This window comes from Salmo salar, chromosome 20 (genome assembly GCF_965601325.2).
Source record: "Salmo salar chromosome 20, fSalSal1, whole genome shotgun sequence".
NCBI lineage: Eukaryota > Metazoa > Chordata > Actinopteri > Salmoniformes > Salmonidae > Salmo > Salmo salar.
This window is the reverse complement of record NC_138310.1, coordinates 27,395,382-27,416,957: the sequence shown is the minus strand read 5'-3', so window position 1 is coordinate 27,416,957 and position 21,576 is coordinate 27,395,382. Positions and strand designations below refer to the sequence as shown.

Genomic DNA, 21,576 nt, shown 5'->3' with positions numbered 1-21,576 from the left:
AGAGAGTGAGCCAAACTGATTTAGGCATCAATCAATTCAGTGTAATAATATGATACTGTTAATCAGTGTGTCTGTGTTCTTGAAAATGCTAGAAACATTATAGTCATATGATGATGGATGCAATGCACGGTGACCTATTCAATATCCAGAGCTATTACTGACATAATAAAACTTTCATAATAATACAACCAATTTGTCACTGCCAGATCTGCTCTCTACCATGTCCTACTGTGAAAGAATACCCCAACTGTGAAAACTTTACAGCCATTGAAAAAAAACAAGCTCTAGGCCTATAGGCCTACTAATCTCATACAAACTCAAACACACACAGGGACATTTCATTTCTTTATTAATTTTGTAAATGATTTGAGCTGGTGTACAGGGTAAATTATCTATAGATGTCATCGGATTTCATTTGATTAAAAGGATTGTACATTTATATATGTTTTCCGTATTTGACCTCTTCATAACAATAAAAAAAAGCAAACAAAACAAGTTAAAATACCCACAAGACCCCTATTTTTCCCAGGTTTCAGGCATTACCCATAACTCAACAGTCTCTTGGTAGCTATGATGCCAAAAGTACATCCATAACATTACTATAATCCTGTTGACAAGGGTGCATAGCATTCTAAGTAAATATAGATTTTCATATATTATATATATATTCATTTATATTAAAACATTTGCTGTGCATGTGCGCAGTTGCATTCCTAAGTTTTGAGTAATATGCTATTGCGTTAATAATGTCTTCAATACATTCTAAAGGAGTATATGTGTTCTCTAGTTTTTGCAACAGTTAATATTTTTTGCATGAACTTGGTTTATGTCGTCACCTCCATAGTCCTTCAGTTCATGATATTTTCACTATAACTTTGAATAAGTCTAAAGTCCTATCCACTCCTCCCTCTCATTGATTCCTCCGCTCAACCTGTCACTGTGTGGAAGGAAGCCTTAGAACTGGCTCAATCTCTTTTTGGTTTTAGGGAGCAGGGATGGAATGGGGGTGGGCGGTGTTGAGGACAAATGCTTGTCATCTAAAAAAACCTAGCAAATGAAGCCACCATGTATTCTCAGAGAGTTGTCTAACTAACGCTCTTCCCCCATAGCCCAGTCTGCTTTCCCTGTCGACCCCGTCGACCCCCCCGCAGAGGGAGGGATAGATTCTCAAAGCAAAATCCTGAGCTGAAGATCTGTTCTCTTTCTCTTGCTCATTCTCATGTTCTGATTATGCATGGATGGGTATTGACTTGTGAATATGTATGCATATATAAGAGTGTTCAGTTTTATACAGTTTCTTTGATAAACAATAACAGATCCTGAGTTCCGTAGATAGACTCAAACGGCCTGACATCTAGCCTTCCTACTCAACTAACATCTACAGAGCAACACCTTACATTCATTATCTGTGGCTACAGAGGCGGATAAAGCATGGACATGGAGATCCATTTACATGTATAGGTATTATTATTGCAGAGTGTTGATTCATATACTCGCTGGAGTGTTTGTGACACATTTTCCTTCGATATGAGAAATGTAATGTATTAGATCAGTTACAGTACAATGCCAAGATGATCTATACATCTAATATGATGTAGGATGGTATAATGTACTGAGGTAACATTACTGTGACCATGTTTTGTATGAATTAGGTTGTGGACTGGAGAGCCTCTTATGTCCACCAGTAGTGTCATATCACCTTCACACCCATGCTGATTTACCTCCCTCAACCCTGCACTGTCATTTGTCAAAACTAAATGCTGTTATACTGTGTCAGTCTCAATTGTACTTACAATCAGAGGACTCATCACATGCACTCACACACTCACCATTCAAATGTTTCCTTAAAGTAAAATATGAATGTCATTAAGGCTTAAATCAACAATGAGTGGACACTTTTAGCTGTTTTTCAGTGTTGCTACATTCCCTTGATGAGTTTGAAAATGAGACATTTGACAGCTTGCATAAAACTCAGGGAATGGCTGGTATGAAGATTCCTTGCCCCCCCCCCTCAACCTTCAAACACACACAATCACACACAAGCCAAACATGGTTGGGACTGGGATAAAAACATATGGATTAAGAGAACTCTCAAACAACCCTAACCAGTTACTCAGTCCACTAACTTGTCTCCTTGGTCTACTTTACACAACCAAAACTCTTTATGTTCCATGCAGGTCAAGTGGATAGCAAGTGGGTTACTCGGGTTCTGGCATCGCTCCTGATCAGACAGTACATCGAAGGTCAAAGTAGTGAGGGATCAGGGGGATCATAGTACACACACACACACACACACACACACACACACACACACACACACACACACACACACACACACACACACACACACACACACACACACACACACACACACACACACACACACACACACACACACACACACACACACACACACACTCCTTCAACCAAAGTTATTGCTTTCCTTTAAACGAACATCCAACAATACATTTCTGATGGGAAACAGGGTAGGGTTGTACAGACATGAGGAGGGGTGAGAGGAAAGGAGACAGGTTTGGGGTGGATTTGTGTGGGCTCACAGTTGTGGGGTCAATATTACAGTTTTTTATCACAGTGATTGGTGGCTGGCTGTCTTCGCTACACTTCTGAGAGTTGCCAACAAAACAAACAACACTTACAATCCCAACACTTACAAATGTCAGTAGCTACGTTCCTCTCTCTGGCTGACTCTCACCTGTAACCAGCTTAACCAAAGCTACATTATTGCCTATGGTGGTCAAGTTACTTATTTACCCTTATCGAATGACGGGTAGGTGCTGAGATGATCTGTAAACTCTTTCTTGGATATATCCTGTGATATCAGACAGAAACACTGTCGCTGTGTGACAGACACAACAGAGGGGAGATGCTACATGAATTATTAGTAAACCCTGACCCCTGCTGGTAGAGGACAGGACAGCTACATCCACATCGATAGGGACAGGACAGCTACATCCACATCGATAGGGACAGGACAGCTACATCCACATCGATAGGGACAGGAAAGCTACATCCACATCGATAGGGACAGGACAGCTACATCCACATCGATAGGGACAGGACAGCTACATCCACATCGATAGGGACAGGACAGGACTACTACATCCACATCGATAGGGACAGGACAGGACTACTACATCCACATCGATAGGGACAGGACAGGACTACTACATCCACATCGATAGGGACAGGACAGGACTGCTACATCCACATTGAGAGGGACAGGACAGGACTGCTACATCCACATTGAGAAGGACAGGACAGGACTGCTACATCCACATCAATAGGGACAGGACAGGACTGCTACATCCACATTGAGAGGGACAGGACAGGACGGCTACATCCACATTGAGAGGGACAGGACAGGACTACTACATCCACATTGAGAGGGACAGGACAGGACTGCTACATCCACATTGAGAGGGACAGGACAGGACTGCTACATCCACATTGAGAGGGACAGGACAGGACTGCTACATGCACATTGAGAGGGACAGGACAGGACTACTACATCCACATTGAGAGGGACAGGACAGGACTGCTACATCCACATCGATAGGGACAGGACTACTACATCCACATTGAGAGGGACAGGACAGGACTACTACATCCACATCGATAGGGACAGGACAGGACTACTACATCCACATCGATAGGGACAGGACTGCTACATCCACATCGATAGGGACAGGACAGGACTGCTACATCCACATCGATAGGGACAGGACAGGACTACTACATCCACATTGAGAGGGACAGGACAGGACTGCTACATCCACATCGATAGGGACAGGACAGGACTGCTACATCCACATTGAGAGGGACAGGACAGGACTACTACATCCACATCAATAGAGACAGGACTACTACATCCACATTGAGAGGGACAGGACAGGACTGCTACATCCACATCGATAGGGACAGGACTGCTACATCCACATCTATAGGGACAGGACAGGACTGCTACATCCACATTGAGAGGGACAGGACAGGACTGCTACATCCACATTGAGAGGGACAGGACAGGACTGCTACATCCACATCAATAGGGACAGGACTACTACATCCACATTGAGAGGGACAGGACAGGACTGCTACATCCACATTGAGAGGGACAGGACTACTACATCCACATTGAGAGGGACTGGGGGAGTGCAGGGAGAGGTGTAGGGAGGATGAGGTGTATAGTTGCCTGAAGTGGGCTGCATACAGAAGATGGTGGTGACAGAATCCACCAGACAAACTGGACTATAGCTGCACACATACTGTAGGGTAGGGGAAAGGTCTATTCAAAGTCCTAATAATCGCACCAGCATTTACTCCAATAACATTCACCTTGGAAACACACAAATCACTCTGGGGGAGGTTGGTTATGGGGTTGGGGATGCAAGTCAACACAGAAACTCCTCTTCCTAAAACACAAAGAACTGTGAAATGTCTCTGAAGCCAATAATGCCCTCTAGGTGAGATGAAGGGAGCAAAGGGAGGGAGCACATGAAAATCACAAAATAACAAATAACCAGACACACAAAAATGGACAGATAAAACAGGCAGAATGACACAAAGGTTGTTTTGTTTGTTCTTATATCCACACAGATCAAGATATATAGAATATGCACATAGAGTTACCAAACAAGAAAACCAGGGCAGATCTGAAACAGCAGCATCATCATCAGCATCGCATAGGGTTTTTGTGACATAAAACACACATAACACTCAGTCACGTATCATTTAAGTGCATATAGTATGTACAACACCAATATCCTAAGTGTAGGCTACTGGAATGGGACAGTGGGACATAAGGCTGAAACTAGCCTGTGGTGATGTTTGTTTGTTTGCTAGAAGAGTTTGATTAGTGTGACAGGGAGAGGGGAGCAAACCTTTGCCTAGAGATAATTCAGAGTATTTAACAGACTCCCCTTTCAGAAGTTTCACAAACAAACACTGCCCTTTTTCTTCAGGAAAGGGATGTATGACGTATTCACCTTTCCCTACACCTCATCATGACCCCCATCCCACATGGGAGTGGTCCCCCCCCTCCCATAACCCCTAGTACTGTAGTTAAAGACAGGCCATGCGCCAGCAGTCATTCATGCTGATACATATAACAGGAAGCACATTTTGGTTGCTAGTTTTTTTGTTGTCTCTGTTTGGTTTTTGTTTTATATGAAATCATGCTTCTAGCCTAGTAGTTAATGTTTTTTTGATTGTTTCTTTAAAAAAAAAAAAAAGTACGAAAACTACAAGTAAATCCATTTCCTTCTCCGGTGAGTGCGGATCATCGGCGTAGCCATTGTGGTTGTCGTTATTATGAAGTTGGTGTTTTGTCGTTCAGATCTCTTTTCTTTTATCTCCATTATTACACTCCTCTTCATGTGCACTCTTCCTCCTGTCTCCTGCTGCCGGTCATGTGTCTAAGTAGGGTTGTTTTGGTGTGGGGTTCAACTCCTGGAGGGAAAGAGAAACAAAGGTTCATATGGCACAAGGACAAGCTTCCCATCAGTGTGAGGAGAATCAGACCAAACAGTTATGTTATATCGGTATGCAGTTTTCTCTAATCTTTGTAGAACCATCTGCAACTGGACATTTGTAATATAACTGTTTTCTGTAATCAAGAACAGAGTATCAGCAATACCAGGTTAGCTCAAATCTATGGCGGCGTTTTCCATTAGCCAAGCAGTAACCTCGTATGGAAACATTCACATATTAGGGTTTCTAACAGTAGCTAGGTCAGAGCTTGTCTAACAAATGTCCTTGGACAAAGAGGCAATTTACCCCAACCTTCCTTTCAAGCTTGGAAATAGGGGACTCCAGACACCAGAGTCATATATACAATGCCATCAGCAAGTATTCATACCCCTTGACTTATTCTACATTTTGAATTCAAAATGGATTCAATACATTTTTTCTCACCTAATACCCAATAATGACAAAGTGAAAACATGTTCTTAGAAATTTTGTGCAAATGTATTGAAAATGAAATACAGAAATATCTCATTTACATATGTATTCACACACCTGAGTCAATACATTGTTAGAGTCACTTTTGGCAGTGATTACAGCTGTGAGTATTTCTGGGTAAGTCTCTAAGAGCTTTGCACACATGGATTATACAATATTTGCCCATTATTCTTTTCAAAATTCTTCAAGCTCCGTCAAATTGGTTGTTGATCATTGCTAGACAACCATTTAAATCTTGTCATAGATTTTCAAGACGATTTTAATTCAAAACTGTAACTTGACCACTCAGGAACATACACTGTCTTCTTGGTAAGCAACTCCATTGTAGATTTGGCCTTGTGTTTTAGGTTATTGTCTTGCTGAAAGATTAATTCATCTCCCAGTGTCTGGTGGAAAGTAGACTAAACCAAGTTTTCCTCCAGGATTGTGCCTGTGTTTAGCGACATTCCATTTATTTTTTATCCTGAAAACCTCCCCAGTCCTTAGCGATCACAAGCATACCCATAACATGATGCAGCTACCGCTATACTTGGAAATATGGAGAGTGGTACTTAGTAATGTGCTGCTCTGGATTTGCCACAAACATAACACTTTGTGTTGAGGGCAAAAAGTGAATTGCTTTGCCACATTTTTAGCAGTATTATTTTAGTGCCTTGTTGCAAACAGGATGCATGTTTTGGAATAGTTGTCATAAACATAAACATAGGGAGAAAAATACTGCATGTAGCTAGGCCTACTGTATTTTTCTTATCAAATCCAGTCAGACATGTACTCTATTAGTACTACACCCCCACACACTGACACACATTGAACTGACCCTTCACACCCTGCTGAATACCAACTCGAACACAGTCTACACACACTGACACACACTGACCTGACCCTTCACACCCTGCTGAATACCCACTCTAACACAGTCTACACACACTGACCTGACCCTTCACACCCTGCTGAATACCCACTCTAACACAGTCTACACACACTGACCTGACCCTTCACACCCTGCTGAATACCCACTCTAACACAGTCTACACACACTGACCTGACCCTTCACACCCTGCTGAATACCCACTCTAACACAGTCTACACACACTGACCTGACCCTTCACACCCTGCTGAATACCCACTCTAACACAGTCTACACACACTGACCTGACCCTTCACACCCTGCTGAATACCCACTCTAACAGTCTACACACACTGACCTGACCCTTCACACCCTGCTGAATACCCACTCTAACAGTCTACACACACTGACCACAGATTCAGCTGTAGTTTAGTCTCTCCGAAGACATTAGGACAACAAATGTGCTGTACATCCATGATCCAACTGTATATGACACACCGATACTCATCTACAACAAAACTCTACACACTAATATAATATCTTATAAAGTTCTATATGTACTGATGTATCTGATGTATGTTACTTTCTGATAGAATATTTGGAAGTACTGTAGACAGGGGGAGATGGGCAATTAAGAGACAAAGGGAGGAAAGTTCAAGGCCAAAGGCAGGAAAGGCTGAGTTGGGACTTGTACCTCTGTTGCCAGCACAAATGTATAGTCAACATTAAATGTGAATCTACTAAATGAATACCACCCCACAGTCATACTGCAATATAATAATGCACAGTAGTGGCATCGAATGCAAATGATACTGTATTAGTTCAAAGCTAATCCACATCAAAAGTCACTCTGCACTGCAGTACTAAAAGTAATACTGAATTAATGTAACAACATTATCAGGTCTATTTAATCCAGACAGAGAAGCAGGATTAAATGGAGGAGCCCTAACCCAGGTGAGAGGTGTCTCATTGGGTCAGTCGGTCCCGTACCTGCGGGGACGCTTCACTCTGCCACTGTCTGCATGCCTCACTGCTTTACTCTCCGCAGACTGGCACATTTCACTATCTGAGCACCCTTCTTCACATCCACAATATCCGGCTACATCGGGGGGGGGGGGGGGGGGTTGGTGGGAGAGGGTGGAGGGAGAGAGCCAGGGGCAGAGGAGGAGGATAGGAGAGGGCCAGAGAAGGGGTGGAGAAGCGGAGGAGAGGAAGATGGGAAGAGGAGGGTGAGAGTAGGATGGAAAGGTGGAAGTAAAAGTTAGGGGGAATTAGTGGGAGAACAAAAAGATGGAGAGGAGCGAGAGGGAATCAGGAAATAGGGAGAGATAGAGGAGGGAATCAGGAAATAGGGAGAGATAGAGGAGGGAATCAGGAGATAGGGAGAGATAGAGGAGGGAATCAGGAAATAGGGAGAGATAGAGGAGGGAATCAGGACATAGGGAGAGATAGAGGAGGGAATCAGGAAATAGGGAGAGATAGAGGAGGGAAAGATAGAGGATGGAATCAGGACATAGGGAGAGATAGAGGAGGGAATCAGGACATAGGGAGAGATAGAGGAGGGAATCAGGACATAGGGAGAGATAGAGGAGGGAATCAGGACATAGGGAGAGATAGAGGAGGGAATCAGGAGATAGGGAAAGATAGAGGAGGGAAAGATAGAGGAGGGAATCAGGAGATAGAAGAGGAAATCAGGACATAGGGAGAGATAGGAGGGAATCAGGACATAGGGAGAGATAGCGGGAATAGTGGAACAGTGTGTGAGAAGTGAAACAGGACGTGGTGAAGAGGTGTATGAAGAGACGATGGAGAGGAGAAGAGGTTAAAAGTGAATATTGAGGTAAGGAGCGAAGAGAGAGATGAGGGGAAGACAACAAAAGGAGAGGAGTGGAGAGAATTCAATGATGGAAAGACAGCCAAGCCAAGAGAGTTGGGGTGGGGGTTGGGAAAGACAGACAGGAAAAGAGAAAAGGGAGAAGCATCAGAAACATTGACATGGAATAGAGAGTACTGCAGGTTGGAGTGATACAGCACACAGTCAGTTAATGGACCAGAGACTTTGAATGGATGGAGGTAGAGAAGACAGATTGACTGATTGTCTATGTGGGTTACTGAAGGGGAAAGAATGGACCTCATTACATTAGCACAGCAATAGGAACCAACCAACAGCCAGCCATTCATATCAACTGGAGAGAAAGAGACATTTATCTATGTACTGACTGGAGACACAAAGCAGATATCCATGACTGCTGTTAGGAAACCTGGAAGTGTTAGCCAACGCAGAGAGACAGTGCAAGCTATCAGAGCAAAATGCAGTTGTGGATTATTTGGTTGGTCCTACATGCAGGTCAGGACATGATGGGGAAATGAAGCACGGATGAGTGAGACTTGCAAGGTGGATGGATAGTACACTAAAGCAAGGAGAATCCAAGAGGCTAGTACACTACAGCAAGCGGAAGCCAATAGGATAGTACACTATAGCAAGGGGAAGCCAATAGGATAGTACACTATAGCAAGGGGAAGCTAAGAGGATAGTACACTACAGCAAGGGGAAGCCAAGAGGGCAACACTCACACAAGCAATCTTTTTTTCTTCCGTTTGTTTGTAGCTAAGGGGGTTGGGGAATGTTAACACAGGTCGATCTAAATTACAAACACACATACCTCATTCACACACCACAGGCCATGCAGGTTTAGCCCACGATGCTCTAGTTTGGACTAGCAGAGGAATCTATATATCCCAGCACAGTAAAGAGTTCCTAGTTCCCAGCTACACCCTAGTCATCTTCTGTAGTGGTTGATTGCTGCATTGAGTCCCTATATACATTCAAGGCAGTATACATGGGTCCCTTTAGTTTGAGTCCACTTTGTGAATCAATGCTCTTCCTATGTCAGATGACTGAGTTTGTTTAGAGTCTCAGCAGTACAGTAGCCCAGGTGAGTGTGGCCTGGCTGATGCAGGTCAGTGGCCCACCTTGCTGCTCAGGACGGCGTAGTTCATGAACTGCTCCGCTTCAGCCTCCAGCTCATCCTGCAGAGAGCCCTCCACGCCCACTGACCGCTCCTGACACCCCTCATCACCCGAGCCCTTCCCCCTGCGCACCACTTTCCGCACAATCTACACCACACACACACACACCAGGGGAGGGATAGAGAGCAGGATGATAGAGGGTGGTGGGAAAGACAGGTAAAGAGAGAGGTAGAATGAGAGAAATGCGGGGAAGGAAGGAAAGATTGAATGAGGTTGAACCTACACGTAAACTCACTATATTGAGTTCTCTGTGTACCTCTCACTCACAGTAAAGGACCTTAATGTTCATAAGAAAACACTGTCCTGGTTATATGTATCATCCTCATTATAGCTGTGACCCACAACCTTTCATACAGTAACTACACATGACTGTGACACGCCATTTTCCCATGCCGCGATTACAGAATCATGACATGGGAATAAGTCAAGGCATGCTGATGAATGTGATGGTTCTTGATTATCAATGTGATAATCATTTCTATGAGGATGAGTGTGGTGAGTTGAAGGTGAATAGTAACAGGGGGGACTGGTAGATGGGTCACAGCGCAGGGCTGTAGAGTAGAGAGAGGCATGCTGGAATACATATCTGACCTTCTTGGTGACAATGTTTCCGTGCTCGTCTGTGAACTGCTCCTCGCTCACTTGTTCCCCTGGGAGATCCTTGGCCTCATCACCCTACAGGACAGACAACATGTACTGAACATCGCAAAACAATACTGTCATACTGTAGTACACATGGTATATCGTCCCACATCACACACCTGCTCATAGATTCATGGCAAATGAATCAACAGCACACACTTATACAGTAAGGAGTCTGACTCAGAGAGAAAACCACGAGTCAAACAGAAAGAAACGTTTCCTGGAATCTAGAGCACTTTAAAATAGCCCCCCAGAGAGAGAGTCTCATCATTTAGCCGTTGTCACCAACCCCAACCCCCGGAGACAGAGAGAGAAACAACAGAGAGATATACAGTAAAGATCAGGGGATCACTAATGGCACTGCTGTGGTGTTAGCACTAATACAATCACAGTGGATGAGGTTCATGATAATACAGCTATTACTCCCTAATAACATGGGAGGCGCCAGCACAGCTATTTATAATCTTAAGGTCCCACAGTTTAACTAGCTAGACAGAGCTAGACAGCTAGCTATATGGTTATGGGAAAAGCTGCCCTCTCCCCCACAATCCATAGAGGCAGGAATGAACAGAGTTAGAGGTTTAGAGGAGGAGGAGAATATGATAATGGGGGTGGTAGAGGACTACACTCCTTATTAGGGCCGGGACGATGCCAGTATCACGATACTCGTTAGTATTGTGACAAGGGAACAAATCACGAAGTAGATGTAACTTCTTTAGGAAAACAGCCCTAATGTTGGAAACAAACATCATTATGATGTGATCCAGAGTCACATTTCATTATTTTCCAAGCTTTAGCACACAATATTTTACATACAGCAGGTTTTTAACGGACCAAAGAGTTTGGTCTGCTTCGAGCTTTCATTTTTGTCATGGAAAAAATACAGCCCTAGTCCTTATTACAGTGAGTTTCGAGACTGAGCTGAGCTCATAGGTTTAAACACTAACAGTTAGACCACACAGGTTAAAACCATTCACAGCCACAACAGCACGTATAAGGCCTGTATAAGTGGGTCTCAACTGTAGGCCTATGGTTTGTTTGAACATCCCTAGTTTTCTTCTTACCTCCCTCTGTTACTACTATATGAACAATACTATCCAGAGAGATGTTCCTTGAAAATACTGAAAAACAAAAGTTGTGCAAACTACTCCTATCATGTATCCTGTATAATTAAATTCTACAATATAAATTAATGACTGTTTTATTAACACAATCTTTGCTCACTGAACCCATTACAGCGGAGAAATTGCATTGTCAGAAGTTAATGTGGTAAACAAACAGAGAGAGGTATGTCTCTCCACTCGCCCCTGACCAACATTTCCCTCTGTCGCAGCCAAACCTTAAATTACCTCGGAGCTTCACAATTACCTCGGAGCTTCACACTCACACACACACACACACACACACACACACACACACACACACACACACACACACACACACACACACACACACACACACACACACACACACACACACACACACACACACACACACACACACACACACACACGTTTGTTTCCACCACGCTTTCTTTTGATGATTTTCCATTGCTAGTCAATTCTCTCATCCTTTCCTTCCCCACCCCTCTCTGTGGGGTACCTGGAGGATGACCCTGCGGCGGACCACACGGGTGGTGACGTTCTCCTCCTCGTCGGCCACGCCCTCAGCCTCACCCAGCTCGCGGTCCAGCGCAGCATGCACGTAGGAGAGCACAGAGCGCAGGGAGCCGCTGGCTATATGGATCACATTCTGACAGCTGATCACCAGGAAGGCCAGCAGCACAAAGCTGAAGAGCAGCTCAGTTACCATGGCCCACATCACTGCCCCTCCAAGCTTCTACCTCTGGGCAGAGTGTGTCCAACCAAGCGATCCAGTGGAGCACACTACACACCCACTCTCACACACCCACAACACACACTAACACACACAGGCCTGTGCAGGCTCTCGTCGACTCTCCACCGATACTTCTCTAGGTCAGTCTGGAGCAACAGCTGCACCCTCGGGCCTTCACTTCTTTCAACAGGGCTGGCGTCGTCTCCTTCTATCTCTCCCTCTGTTTGTGTCCCTTCTTCAGCTCTACTCCACCAGACCCTGTTCCCTCTTTCTCTGGCTCCTTCTCCCTTGCTCTCTCAGTCTGTCAGCTGGTCAGTAGGAATGGCTGACCCATGCCATCAGATCCAGGCGGCTGCAACCTTGGGAGGCTCCTATTTCCTCTCCCTCTCTTTCGTTCACCCTCTCTCTCTCCCCTCGTCTGTGCAAACCAAACCCTCTCACCCTTCACCCCTCTGCTCTCTCCCAGCCATATGATCCGTAGTCTTTAAATACCTCTGGCTGTTCTAGAGAGGTGCTCTGCTCTGCTCTGTAAGTCTGAGAGGCTGAGTGGCTGAGAGGGAAGAACACTGAGACACTTGCACCCCGACCTTCAGGCCTCCCTCAGGAACTCAAACTATTCTCCCTCTGGTACACACAACTTACATTATTACTTCTCATGGCATGTAGGTATATATTCCACCACACATACATACGTTATTATTCTGTCATGGTTTGGGATCAATTTCACTTACACAGTACAGTAAGATGCAGATAGCCTACAGCAAGACCATTTCCTGCCACTGGTTCTCCATGGGAAACAATGTTATCTGTGGTAACTGTACCAACACACTGGCAGTCACAATATAATCACCTACCAGGGATAGCCCACAGAGACTCAAACAGCAAAAGTCCCTCTTTGCCCTCTCACAGCGTGGTAAAGTTGACATGTCCTTTAGGGTGCTCTGATTGGTCTGATGCAGTGCCAGTATACTACAGTAGATGACACGTGTGATGGGGTGGGATTGGGGATCCAGTGACAGGGGCTGCTATATTTGGCTTGACAGGCTGTTCCTGCCCTTCTTGGGCCTTCTGTGTGTGTGTGTTTATATGGGTGTGGGATTACAGTACCATAAATAATGGAATTCAGTCATAGCCTACTGCCACTGGTTTTGGACTCTGATCAGACAACTCCTACAGCATTAACACAGTTTTTACATGATGAGCTGGATCATTTACAGTCCTGTCCATACCTAATGTATTATAGCTGCCTTTAATCAAAGTTTACTTACCATCTCAAGGATATGTCAAAACTTACCTATGCATACTTGGGCCAGAGTTATTGTACTTCATTTAAGCGTCATATAACATGTGATAGCTAAGATAATAGCATGGGTTTCCCACTCACCTGCCCCCTCAGGCGTACTTCGTCCCAGGTCCGCAGCTCTGGCACCCTGTGAGGGAACCCCAGGCCCTTCTCAAATGGCTGGGTGCCCCTGAAGTGCCCACGCAGGATCTCCGTGTGCCCCATGTCCCGCACTGGCTGAAGCAAGGCCTCCTGGGACACGCGTGACTGGCTGGGGTCCACGTCCATGGCGGCGCGTACTGATGACATCATAGAGTCCATGGCCTGCCTGGGTTTGGCTGTCTGCGAGCCCACCCAGGCCTGAGTGTGGTCGGTGACAGGTTGCCAGCCTGGACCCGACTGCTCCTGCAGGTAGGACAGGAAAGAGCCTCCACCTCCACCGCTGCCTCCACTACCACCACTGCCACCACTGGACCTAAGGAGGCAGAGGATGAGTGAGAATAGGAGGAGAGAGATGGAGAGAGGACAAGTGAGAGGAGGAGAGAAAGGAGAAGTGAGAGTAGAAGAGACAAAGGGTCAAAGGAGGAGAAAAAGGCCAATGTGTATCAAATGTGTGTCAAACATAAGCTGACTAATATTCCTTCATAGAACACTCTTTTACCAGAACTAAATATTGTACTATTAGGTTAGGAAACACAGCAACATTGACCTGTCCTGAGGCTCAGTCAGTTGTCTCAGAGGTGAATGTCTGTACTCTGGATCACCCCCTGTCTGGCCAGTGCTGTGTCCAGCTGAGCTGCAGACTGACTGACTGAGGTCTGAGGACACACTCACCTGTCTCCATTACGATCTGCCACGCGGCTCAGACCGGGCGACTCGCTCAGCCGAGCGTACACCCGCTGCTGTTGTCCTGCAACAAGAGAAAGCCCTTCCTCTGAGCCTGTCCCTCCTCCTCCTCCTCCTCCTCCTCCTCCAGCTCCATCTCCACCCGTCATGTTGCCTCCGACCGCTGCTGCCTCCGACCTCACGACATTTGACACTTGACCTTTGTCCAGCCCATTAATGTTGTTGACCGCGGCGGCGATGGTGCCTCCGAACGAAGAAGGTGTGGCAGGGGTGGCGGTGCTGAATGAGGCAGGGGTGGCAGGTGTGGCGGTGCTGAACGAGGCAGGGGTGGCATGTGTGGCGGTGCTGAATGATTCAACAGCCCCCATCTCTGAGTTGTCCTCCACCAGCTCCATAGATCCACTCAGCCCCCCGCCCCCACCGCTGGCCCCACTGCCCGGCCGGCCCAGGCTCCCATACGGCAGCCCCAGCAGCCCCTCCGAGTCGTCGGCATTGCTGCACTCCAGCGAGGAGTCCTCCACGGCCACTAGGGAGGGGCTGTTGCCAGAGGGCCACACCTGCACATCGGATATCTCCATGAGCGTGTCCTCCTCAGTGGTGGCCATTGGAGCACACTCCAGACTGGAGACTTCCTGCCAGTAGGGCTCGTTGCCCAACGGGGAGGGCAGGCTGTACTGCATGGAGGGAGGGGAGAGCAGCTCCTCCTGCATCAGCCCGTAACCTGGAGCGACACAGAGAGAGGCACACTGACACGGGCCCCCCGCCTTACCTCACCTCGCCCCCACCTCGCCCCACCAACACCGGGAGGGACCCCAGGGGGGGATGTGCCCCTGCCCAGGAGCAGGGCAGCCAGGGGAGGTGGCAGAGGGGAAGCCCAGGGGGCACGGAGGGAGAGGGGGAGAGGAAGGGGCCAGACAGTGGGATCTCAAGAAGAGGTGCAAGGAGATGGGGGCAAGGGAGCAAGGGGGGCTTCTGGGGGGGTTAACAAGCCAGATCAGCCAGCACTGACAGTGAGAGCAGCAGTGGAGGCAGCAGCAGACACACAGCCAGAGCCAGGGCCAGAGCCAGGGCCAGAGCCAGGGCCAGGCAGAGAGACAGACCAAGAGAGAGAGGCCCGCTGGTGACTGGTGCTGCTCCGCTGTCTGCCACCTGCAGGTAGAGGGACAGGAGTTACTGCCTCTGCCCCGAACCAACCTGGGGCTGGGACACACACCTGTCCGCCTGGGACACACACTTATACACACATACACATGCCATACACACAGCCATACACACAAAGGCTTACACACACACACACACACACACACACACACACACACACACACACACACACACACACACACACACACACACACACACACACACACACACACACACACACACACACACACACACACACACACACACACACACACACACACACACACACCCATACAAACCAGGCAAGTTAAATATTCTAGTCAGGCTGAACAGCATGCTTGCAAGCAATCTTGTTCTTCAACAAACGCACAAACACACACTCTCACCTATCCACCCACCACAACAGACAATACAGTACAAACCTTAGAAAACAAAAAAACACAACCACATACAGGTACACACTACACACATACACGCACTCACACCACACATACATGTTTATATACAGTTTCATTTATTATAGCTCACAGCAAGCATAGCTGCCCCAAACCCCATTTTATATCAACAGGGAATCTAACGTTGAGAATTTGCTACGCATGATGACTGATGAACCTTTGACTCAAGTCACTCCAACAACACCTCTAGTTGAGAATAGACATTTCTTGTCTGGTATCATGAAGAGTGGTTTAAGTTTTGAACATGCAGTGGTGTGGTGCATTAAGCATGGTATGTTCTCTTCCGTGGACAGCCTCTGAACAAGAGAACGGTGCCAAAGCTGCTTTCTGTCTGCTCTCTTTCAACTCTCACGCTAGCTCACATTTCAGTGGGAGTGAACTAAATATCTACTGTATGAGAAATGACCTGAGAGAAATAGCCAAGTAAATTAAATGTCAAATTCAAGGTCAGGAAGACCAAAGAAACGTTTTGATTAGTTGAACAACCATCAGGCCTCGACAGATACAGCGGTACTGCAGTTGAGGAAAAGTTGTCCTTTCAGTGCAACTAACTAAGGATGGCTATAGATACAAATCTAAAAATAAATACTATTGTGCAACAGTAGCTACTGTACTTCTCTACAACTGAGATGACCATGAGGAACATAAAGATATTTTGAATCAGACAAATAAACCCAGTGATGAATGGATATGTATATTGCGCCATTTAATTCTGACTGACCAGTGGTAGAAATGGAATTGATTACATACTGGCATTAACCGAGAGAAGAGACTAGATTTAGCACGAGGTGGAGAAGACAAGAGCTGTGAGGAGGGAGTGGAGGAGGCAGTAGTGTGTGTGTGTGTGTGTGTGTATTTGTGTGTGTGTGTGCAAGCGTAAGAACACTATGTGTGTGTGTTTGTGTGTATGCATGCGTGAGAGAGAGGTGCAACATGATTCATTGTTGGCGGTGAGTTACGTTGAATGTGCAGTAGGTATAAGGGACACCAGCTGACCTGGACCTCTCATCTCTCTGAGTTACAAGACAGCAGAACCTCTCTGAAGACCTCCCATACGACCGGGGAGGCTGTTTACATGTGGGTCACAAGTTCAACACATTTCTCTATATCAGTTATTCACATACCAAGCATCCTTCAATAAGATATACATAACCCCTGTACTATAGAATTCTCTTAACATTTCCACAACCTTTAAGACTTCCAGCTGATAAACTTTCCTATATACATTACTCTATAGCCAGTGGGGTGAGGATGATTCATGCCATATAAATATCACAGTATACTGTATGTTTGTAATACCATCTTTTGAGGTTGTGTATGTTGTTATGGAACCAATAACTAGCCTGCTAATATTGTTGCACTTGCTAATTTTAGGGGACTTAGTCTTAGTTAACTGGTCTGTAACCTGATTTAAGATGTGCATCAATGTGAGAAATCAGTGTATGAGGACGATTGTATGTACATGTGCCCAGGGAGACAGCCACCTTACCTTCGGTCCAGTACTACAGATTGTAACTACAGATAATGTGATCTAACAACAAATTGTTGGTATCCGTTATACTGGGAGTTGCAGGTTTGCCTATACAAAACGTTGTCAGCGATTTTTCAACTAGCCTGGTATTGGCGATACTATCTTCGTTCTCGATTTGTTGAAACAGGAGTCTCCTAAAATGTCTGTGTCCAGTTGCAAGGAGTCTGTTTTAATTTAGAAAATGATATTTAATTATAAGAAGTAAAAGTTTTGCTCCATGAAGTAATCCAACAATGTGTACGCTGCCATCTAATCTATTTCAAGTCTTCTCTCATTGATCGAGACAGGTGTCTGTCATCATGACATGCAGCACATTGTGGTGGACACCCACTTATCTCAATCAATGAGAGGAGACTTGAAATAGACAAGATGGCCGTGTACACATTTTGGATTACTTCATGGAGCAAAACATTTATTTTAATAACGGAGCATTTTCTAAATTCAAACGACCCCCTGCAGCTGGACACAGACATTTTATGAGACTGTTTCTGCAAATTGAGAATGACGGCAGCATCGCCAATACCAGGTTAGTTTAAAAATCCCCGGTGATATTTTTTATGGGCAAACCTGTAACTACCAGTATAATGGATATCAATTTCTTCGGGTTAAATGACATTACCTGGTGTTACAATCTATAGCTAGTCCAGGGCCAGCTCTGTCATGACCTCTTGGTCAGCCAGTCCAAGCAGATTATTCATATGTTCATGGTGACAAAATAAACATGTACAAAAACCAAACTATAAAAGGCATGCCAACTGAAGAGGTTAACTAACACAAAGAAACAAACAAAGGCCGCCTGAGAGGCTTCTGGCCTCCTCTCTCCAGGACAGACAATTATCTTGATCGCTCGCACATGAGGAAATATCAAAGCTTCCTGGCAGAACAGACTTTGACCCAGTTGGTGCTGCCACCTGGGGATGGAGTTTGGAAGTATATCCTGGTAGTGTGTTAGTCTATGCCCTACCACTAACCTTCCCCTCATATCATAACAATGTGCACTTGAATAATCTGAACACTTACGGTAGCTGACAATACTGTCTCCTGGTGATCAATATGTTTCTACTGTACATGGTTTTAGATTGTCTGTGTCTCTGACCCTCTAAAAGACAATCTAAAATCTGTGTGTTGGTGAGTGAGCCTGCCATCCAGTCTCGTTGCCATCCAGTCTGGTTGCCAGTCCTTCTCTCTCTCTATGTTTGTGTCTGGGGGTGGTGTCACTCCCATGGTCAGTTGGACGGTGACAGAGAGAGGGAGGAGGGGATGGGGGATTAGGGGAGTGTGTTAGTGAGAAGGAATGAACATGGTGGCCTGACCCTCCTGGTGAAAAGACAGCACACTGTAAACATAGAAAACTGGCTGAAGCTCACATACAGAGTGAAACACATACAGAGTGAAACACATACAGAGTGAAACACATACAGAGTGAAACACATACAGTCACACACAGACAGGAAAAAGGCACACACTGAAATACACAAAGACAACACACTGGACAAAACACATAAAAACACAGACACTCACACACACACACACACACACACACACACACACACACACACACACACACACACACACACACACACACACACACACACACACACACACACACACACACACACACACACCCCCCCCCCCGAAACACAGAAACACACACACAGAAACACACACACACACCAACGCGCATAGATCAGAGAGATTCAATGGGAGGGTCACATGAACACACTCCCTGCAAATATGAGGTGTGTGACAGAGAAGAGGCATAGATACTACATCCCCTAATTCTGGAGTGACTCAAAGACACATGACAATCCCACACATACATACAGACAACAGACCAACAACACTTCACAACACTCATACATGAACAGAGCAGTCACAATACATGGTTAAAAAAGGGTTCAGGTTCTTTTTTTTACCACCCACAAGGAATACAATATTATAGAGGATCTAAACAGGCAGACTAAACAGTCGGGTCATTCCCCAGCATCACAGGAGGCTGCTGAGGGGAGAACGGCTCATAATAATGGCCGGAACGGAGCAAATGGAATGACATCAAACACCTGGAAACCATGTGTTTGATATATTTGATACCGTTCCACCAATTCTGCTCCAACCATTACCACGTGCCCGTTCTCCCCAATTAAGGTGCCACCTGTGCCCAGCATGCATACCATGCAATATCAGTCTGTTAGTAAAGCAGCTACAAGGCGCAGAGGCATGCACAGCTCCCAGACTAAGTCTCCCACAGGCCACTGCAACTGCAACCTCATTACAATGCTTCCATGCAAGCATATCGGAGGTGGGAGACGAGAGTGGGCCTCATGCAGGGCAGGGCAGGGAGGAAAACACAGATAGGGAACATAGGAGGGAAGAGGACAGATAGAGGAAGACAGAAAAAAGACAGGCCCAGAGCAAAAGAGAGACAGACAGAGACAGGAGACAAGGAAGAAAGAGGGAGAGATGGACAGAGAGTGTGACAGAGCGAGGGACACCTCCCCCTTCCGCGGGTGCTGAGCACACAGTGTGTGAGAGGGATTGGTCACAGAGCAGACGGTTAAAAAGTGGAATTTTCAAGAGTACAAAAATAAAGAGTTATAAAAAATGATGCACAACTGGTCGTCAAAATAAAGGTGAGGGCCAGAGGTCAACATGAGGTCGGAGGGCATGAGTTCAGAGGTCGGAGAGGAGGAGTGAGAAGGAGGAAGAGTAGGGCGGCTGGGCTGCAGATGACATGTCCGGAGAAACACAAAGAGAGAGGGGACAGATAGTCAAAGGGAACAAGTAGGGGGATCCCAGAGGAACAAACAGTACATCGAACGGAACAACCCCCTGTCTGAAGAGACTCATACGACGCAGCCATGCAGAGAGAAAGTAATGTGTTACCCTTACAGGAGCCTCCCAAACCTCTCTGGTATTACTAAACTGATCACATCGCTTTTATTGAATCACAAATTATGTGTCTCAGACACAAACCACTCAAATCACTAGAGCTAAGAAAGGGAATTGAATGGCAAAATCACTAAGAGCCCAATGTGACAAAAAAAAGGAAAAGACAGGGACAGGTAGACTGGAAGGTACTGTAAAAATAAATGTTTTACACAATGTCTAAAGTATAGAAAAACAACATGTTTCATATAGATAGTCTGCCTGGGTTAAGAGTATAATGTGGGATTTAGTTACAGTCTCCAGGTTTAGATTCCTACTTCAAAATCTATTGATATCTCAATTCCTATGATTGTGAAGGTTAATTAGGGAACTTGTAATAGTCACCAAGGGAGTAATCATCTTCCAGACTGACAGTGAGCCAGAGAGTGAATCCTCATTCTGTACCATCCCCTAATATCACATACTGTGTTATCTATCTACATCTCTCTTTGTCAGGAACAAAACTGTTCATAACATCAGTCATATCATCAGTCTGAACTCATATAAATCATAGACCTCTTGAAAATCATTGTTGTAATAAACACACAATACCATATCTGGAGGTCAGGTTGGTATTGTCCCGTGAGAGTGTGACCACCTTGTTACACAGCCAGACAGACAGCATCAAAGGAAAGAGCTTTGGGAGGCAGACTGGACAGGTGTCAGGTATCAGATTCACTGCAGCTGTGATCTGACTGAGCATCTCCTGTTTGTCCCTTTGTCCCTCATGGTCATATCTATGCATGAGTTACATCACCAGTCATTGCTCCAGTTTTCACTGAAGGGACCTGGCACTGGCACCTGCAGTGATGACACGAGACACTGGGGCACAGAGCAGAGCCAGAAGAGAGGCCACAGCACTCCAGTGATGGTCAGTCCAGTGCGTTTGTTTTTCCTCATGCTGGTCCAGGGATGAAATTGGAGTCAATCTGATGTATATCATGCTCGTGTAAAATAATAAACCATGAGGAAAAGGAGTCAACATTTGAGAAGTGACCACTGGAAGGAAAGCCAACTACAGTATGCTTGAAAGAAAAGCTTCAGACTGGATGTAGGAGTTTTT

General features: G+C 45.7%; 1 protein-coding gene across 15 annotated transcripts in view; it reads right to left on the bottom strand.

Moving 5' to 3' along the window:
• Nucleotides 1-332: 332 nt before the first annotated feature.
• ank1a (ankyrin 1, erythrocytic a) overlaps nt 333-21,576 on the bottom strand; it is a 171,610-nt gene continuing 150,366 nt past the window's right edge. For 9 of the 15 annotated variants that reach the window (XM_082966311.1, XM_082966312.1, XM_082966314.1 and 6 more), the window contains 6 exons: nt 14,451-15,183; nt 13,719-14,091; nt 10,448-10,531; nt 9,800-9,943; nt 7,817-7,925; nt 333-5,466 (listed from right to left, as the gene is read on the bottom strand). In XM_082966311.1, the coding sequence (XP_082822437.1) occupies nt 7,854-7,925; nt 9,800-9,943; nt 10,448-10,531; nt 13,719-14,091; nt 14,451-15,183 (1,406 nt within the window). In that variant the 3' untranslated portion in view covers nt 333-5,466; nt 7,817-7,853. Of the gene's footprint in view, nt 5,467-7,816; nt 7,926-9,799; nt 9,944-10,447; nt 10,532-12,100; nt 12,800-13,718; nt 14,092-14,450; nt 15,184-21,576 lie in introns of those variants that run through there. The other 6 variants (XM_082966317.1, XM_082966319.1, XM_014161270.3 and 3 more) reach the window with 6 other exon arrangements.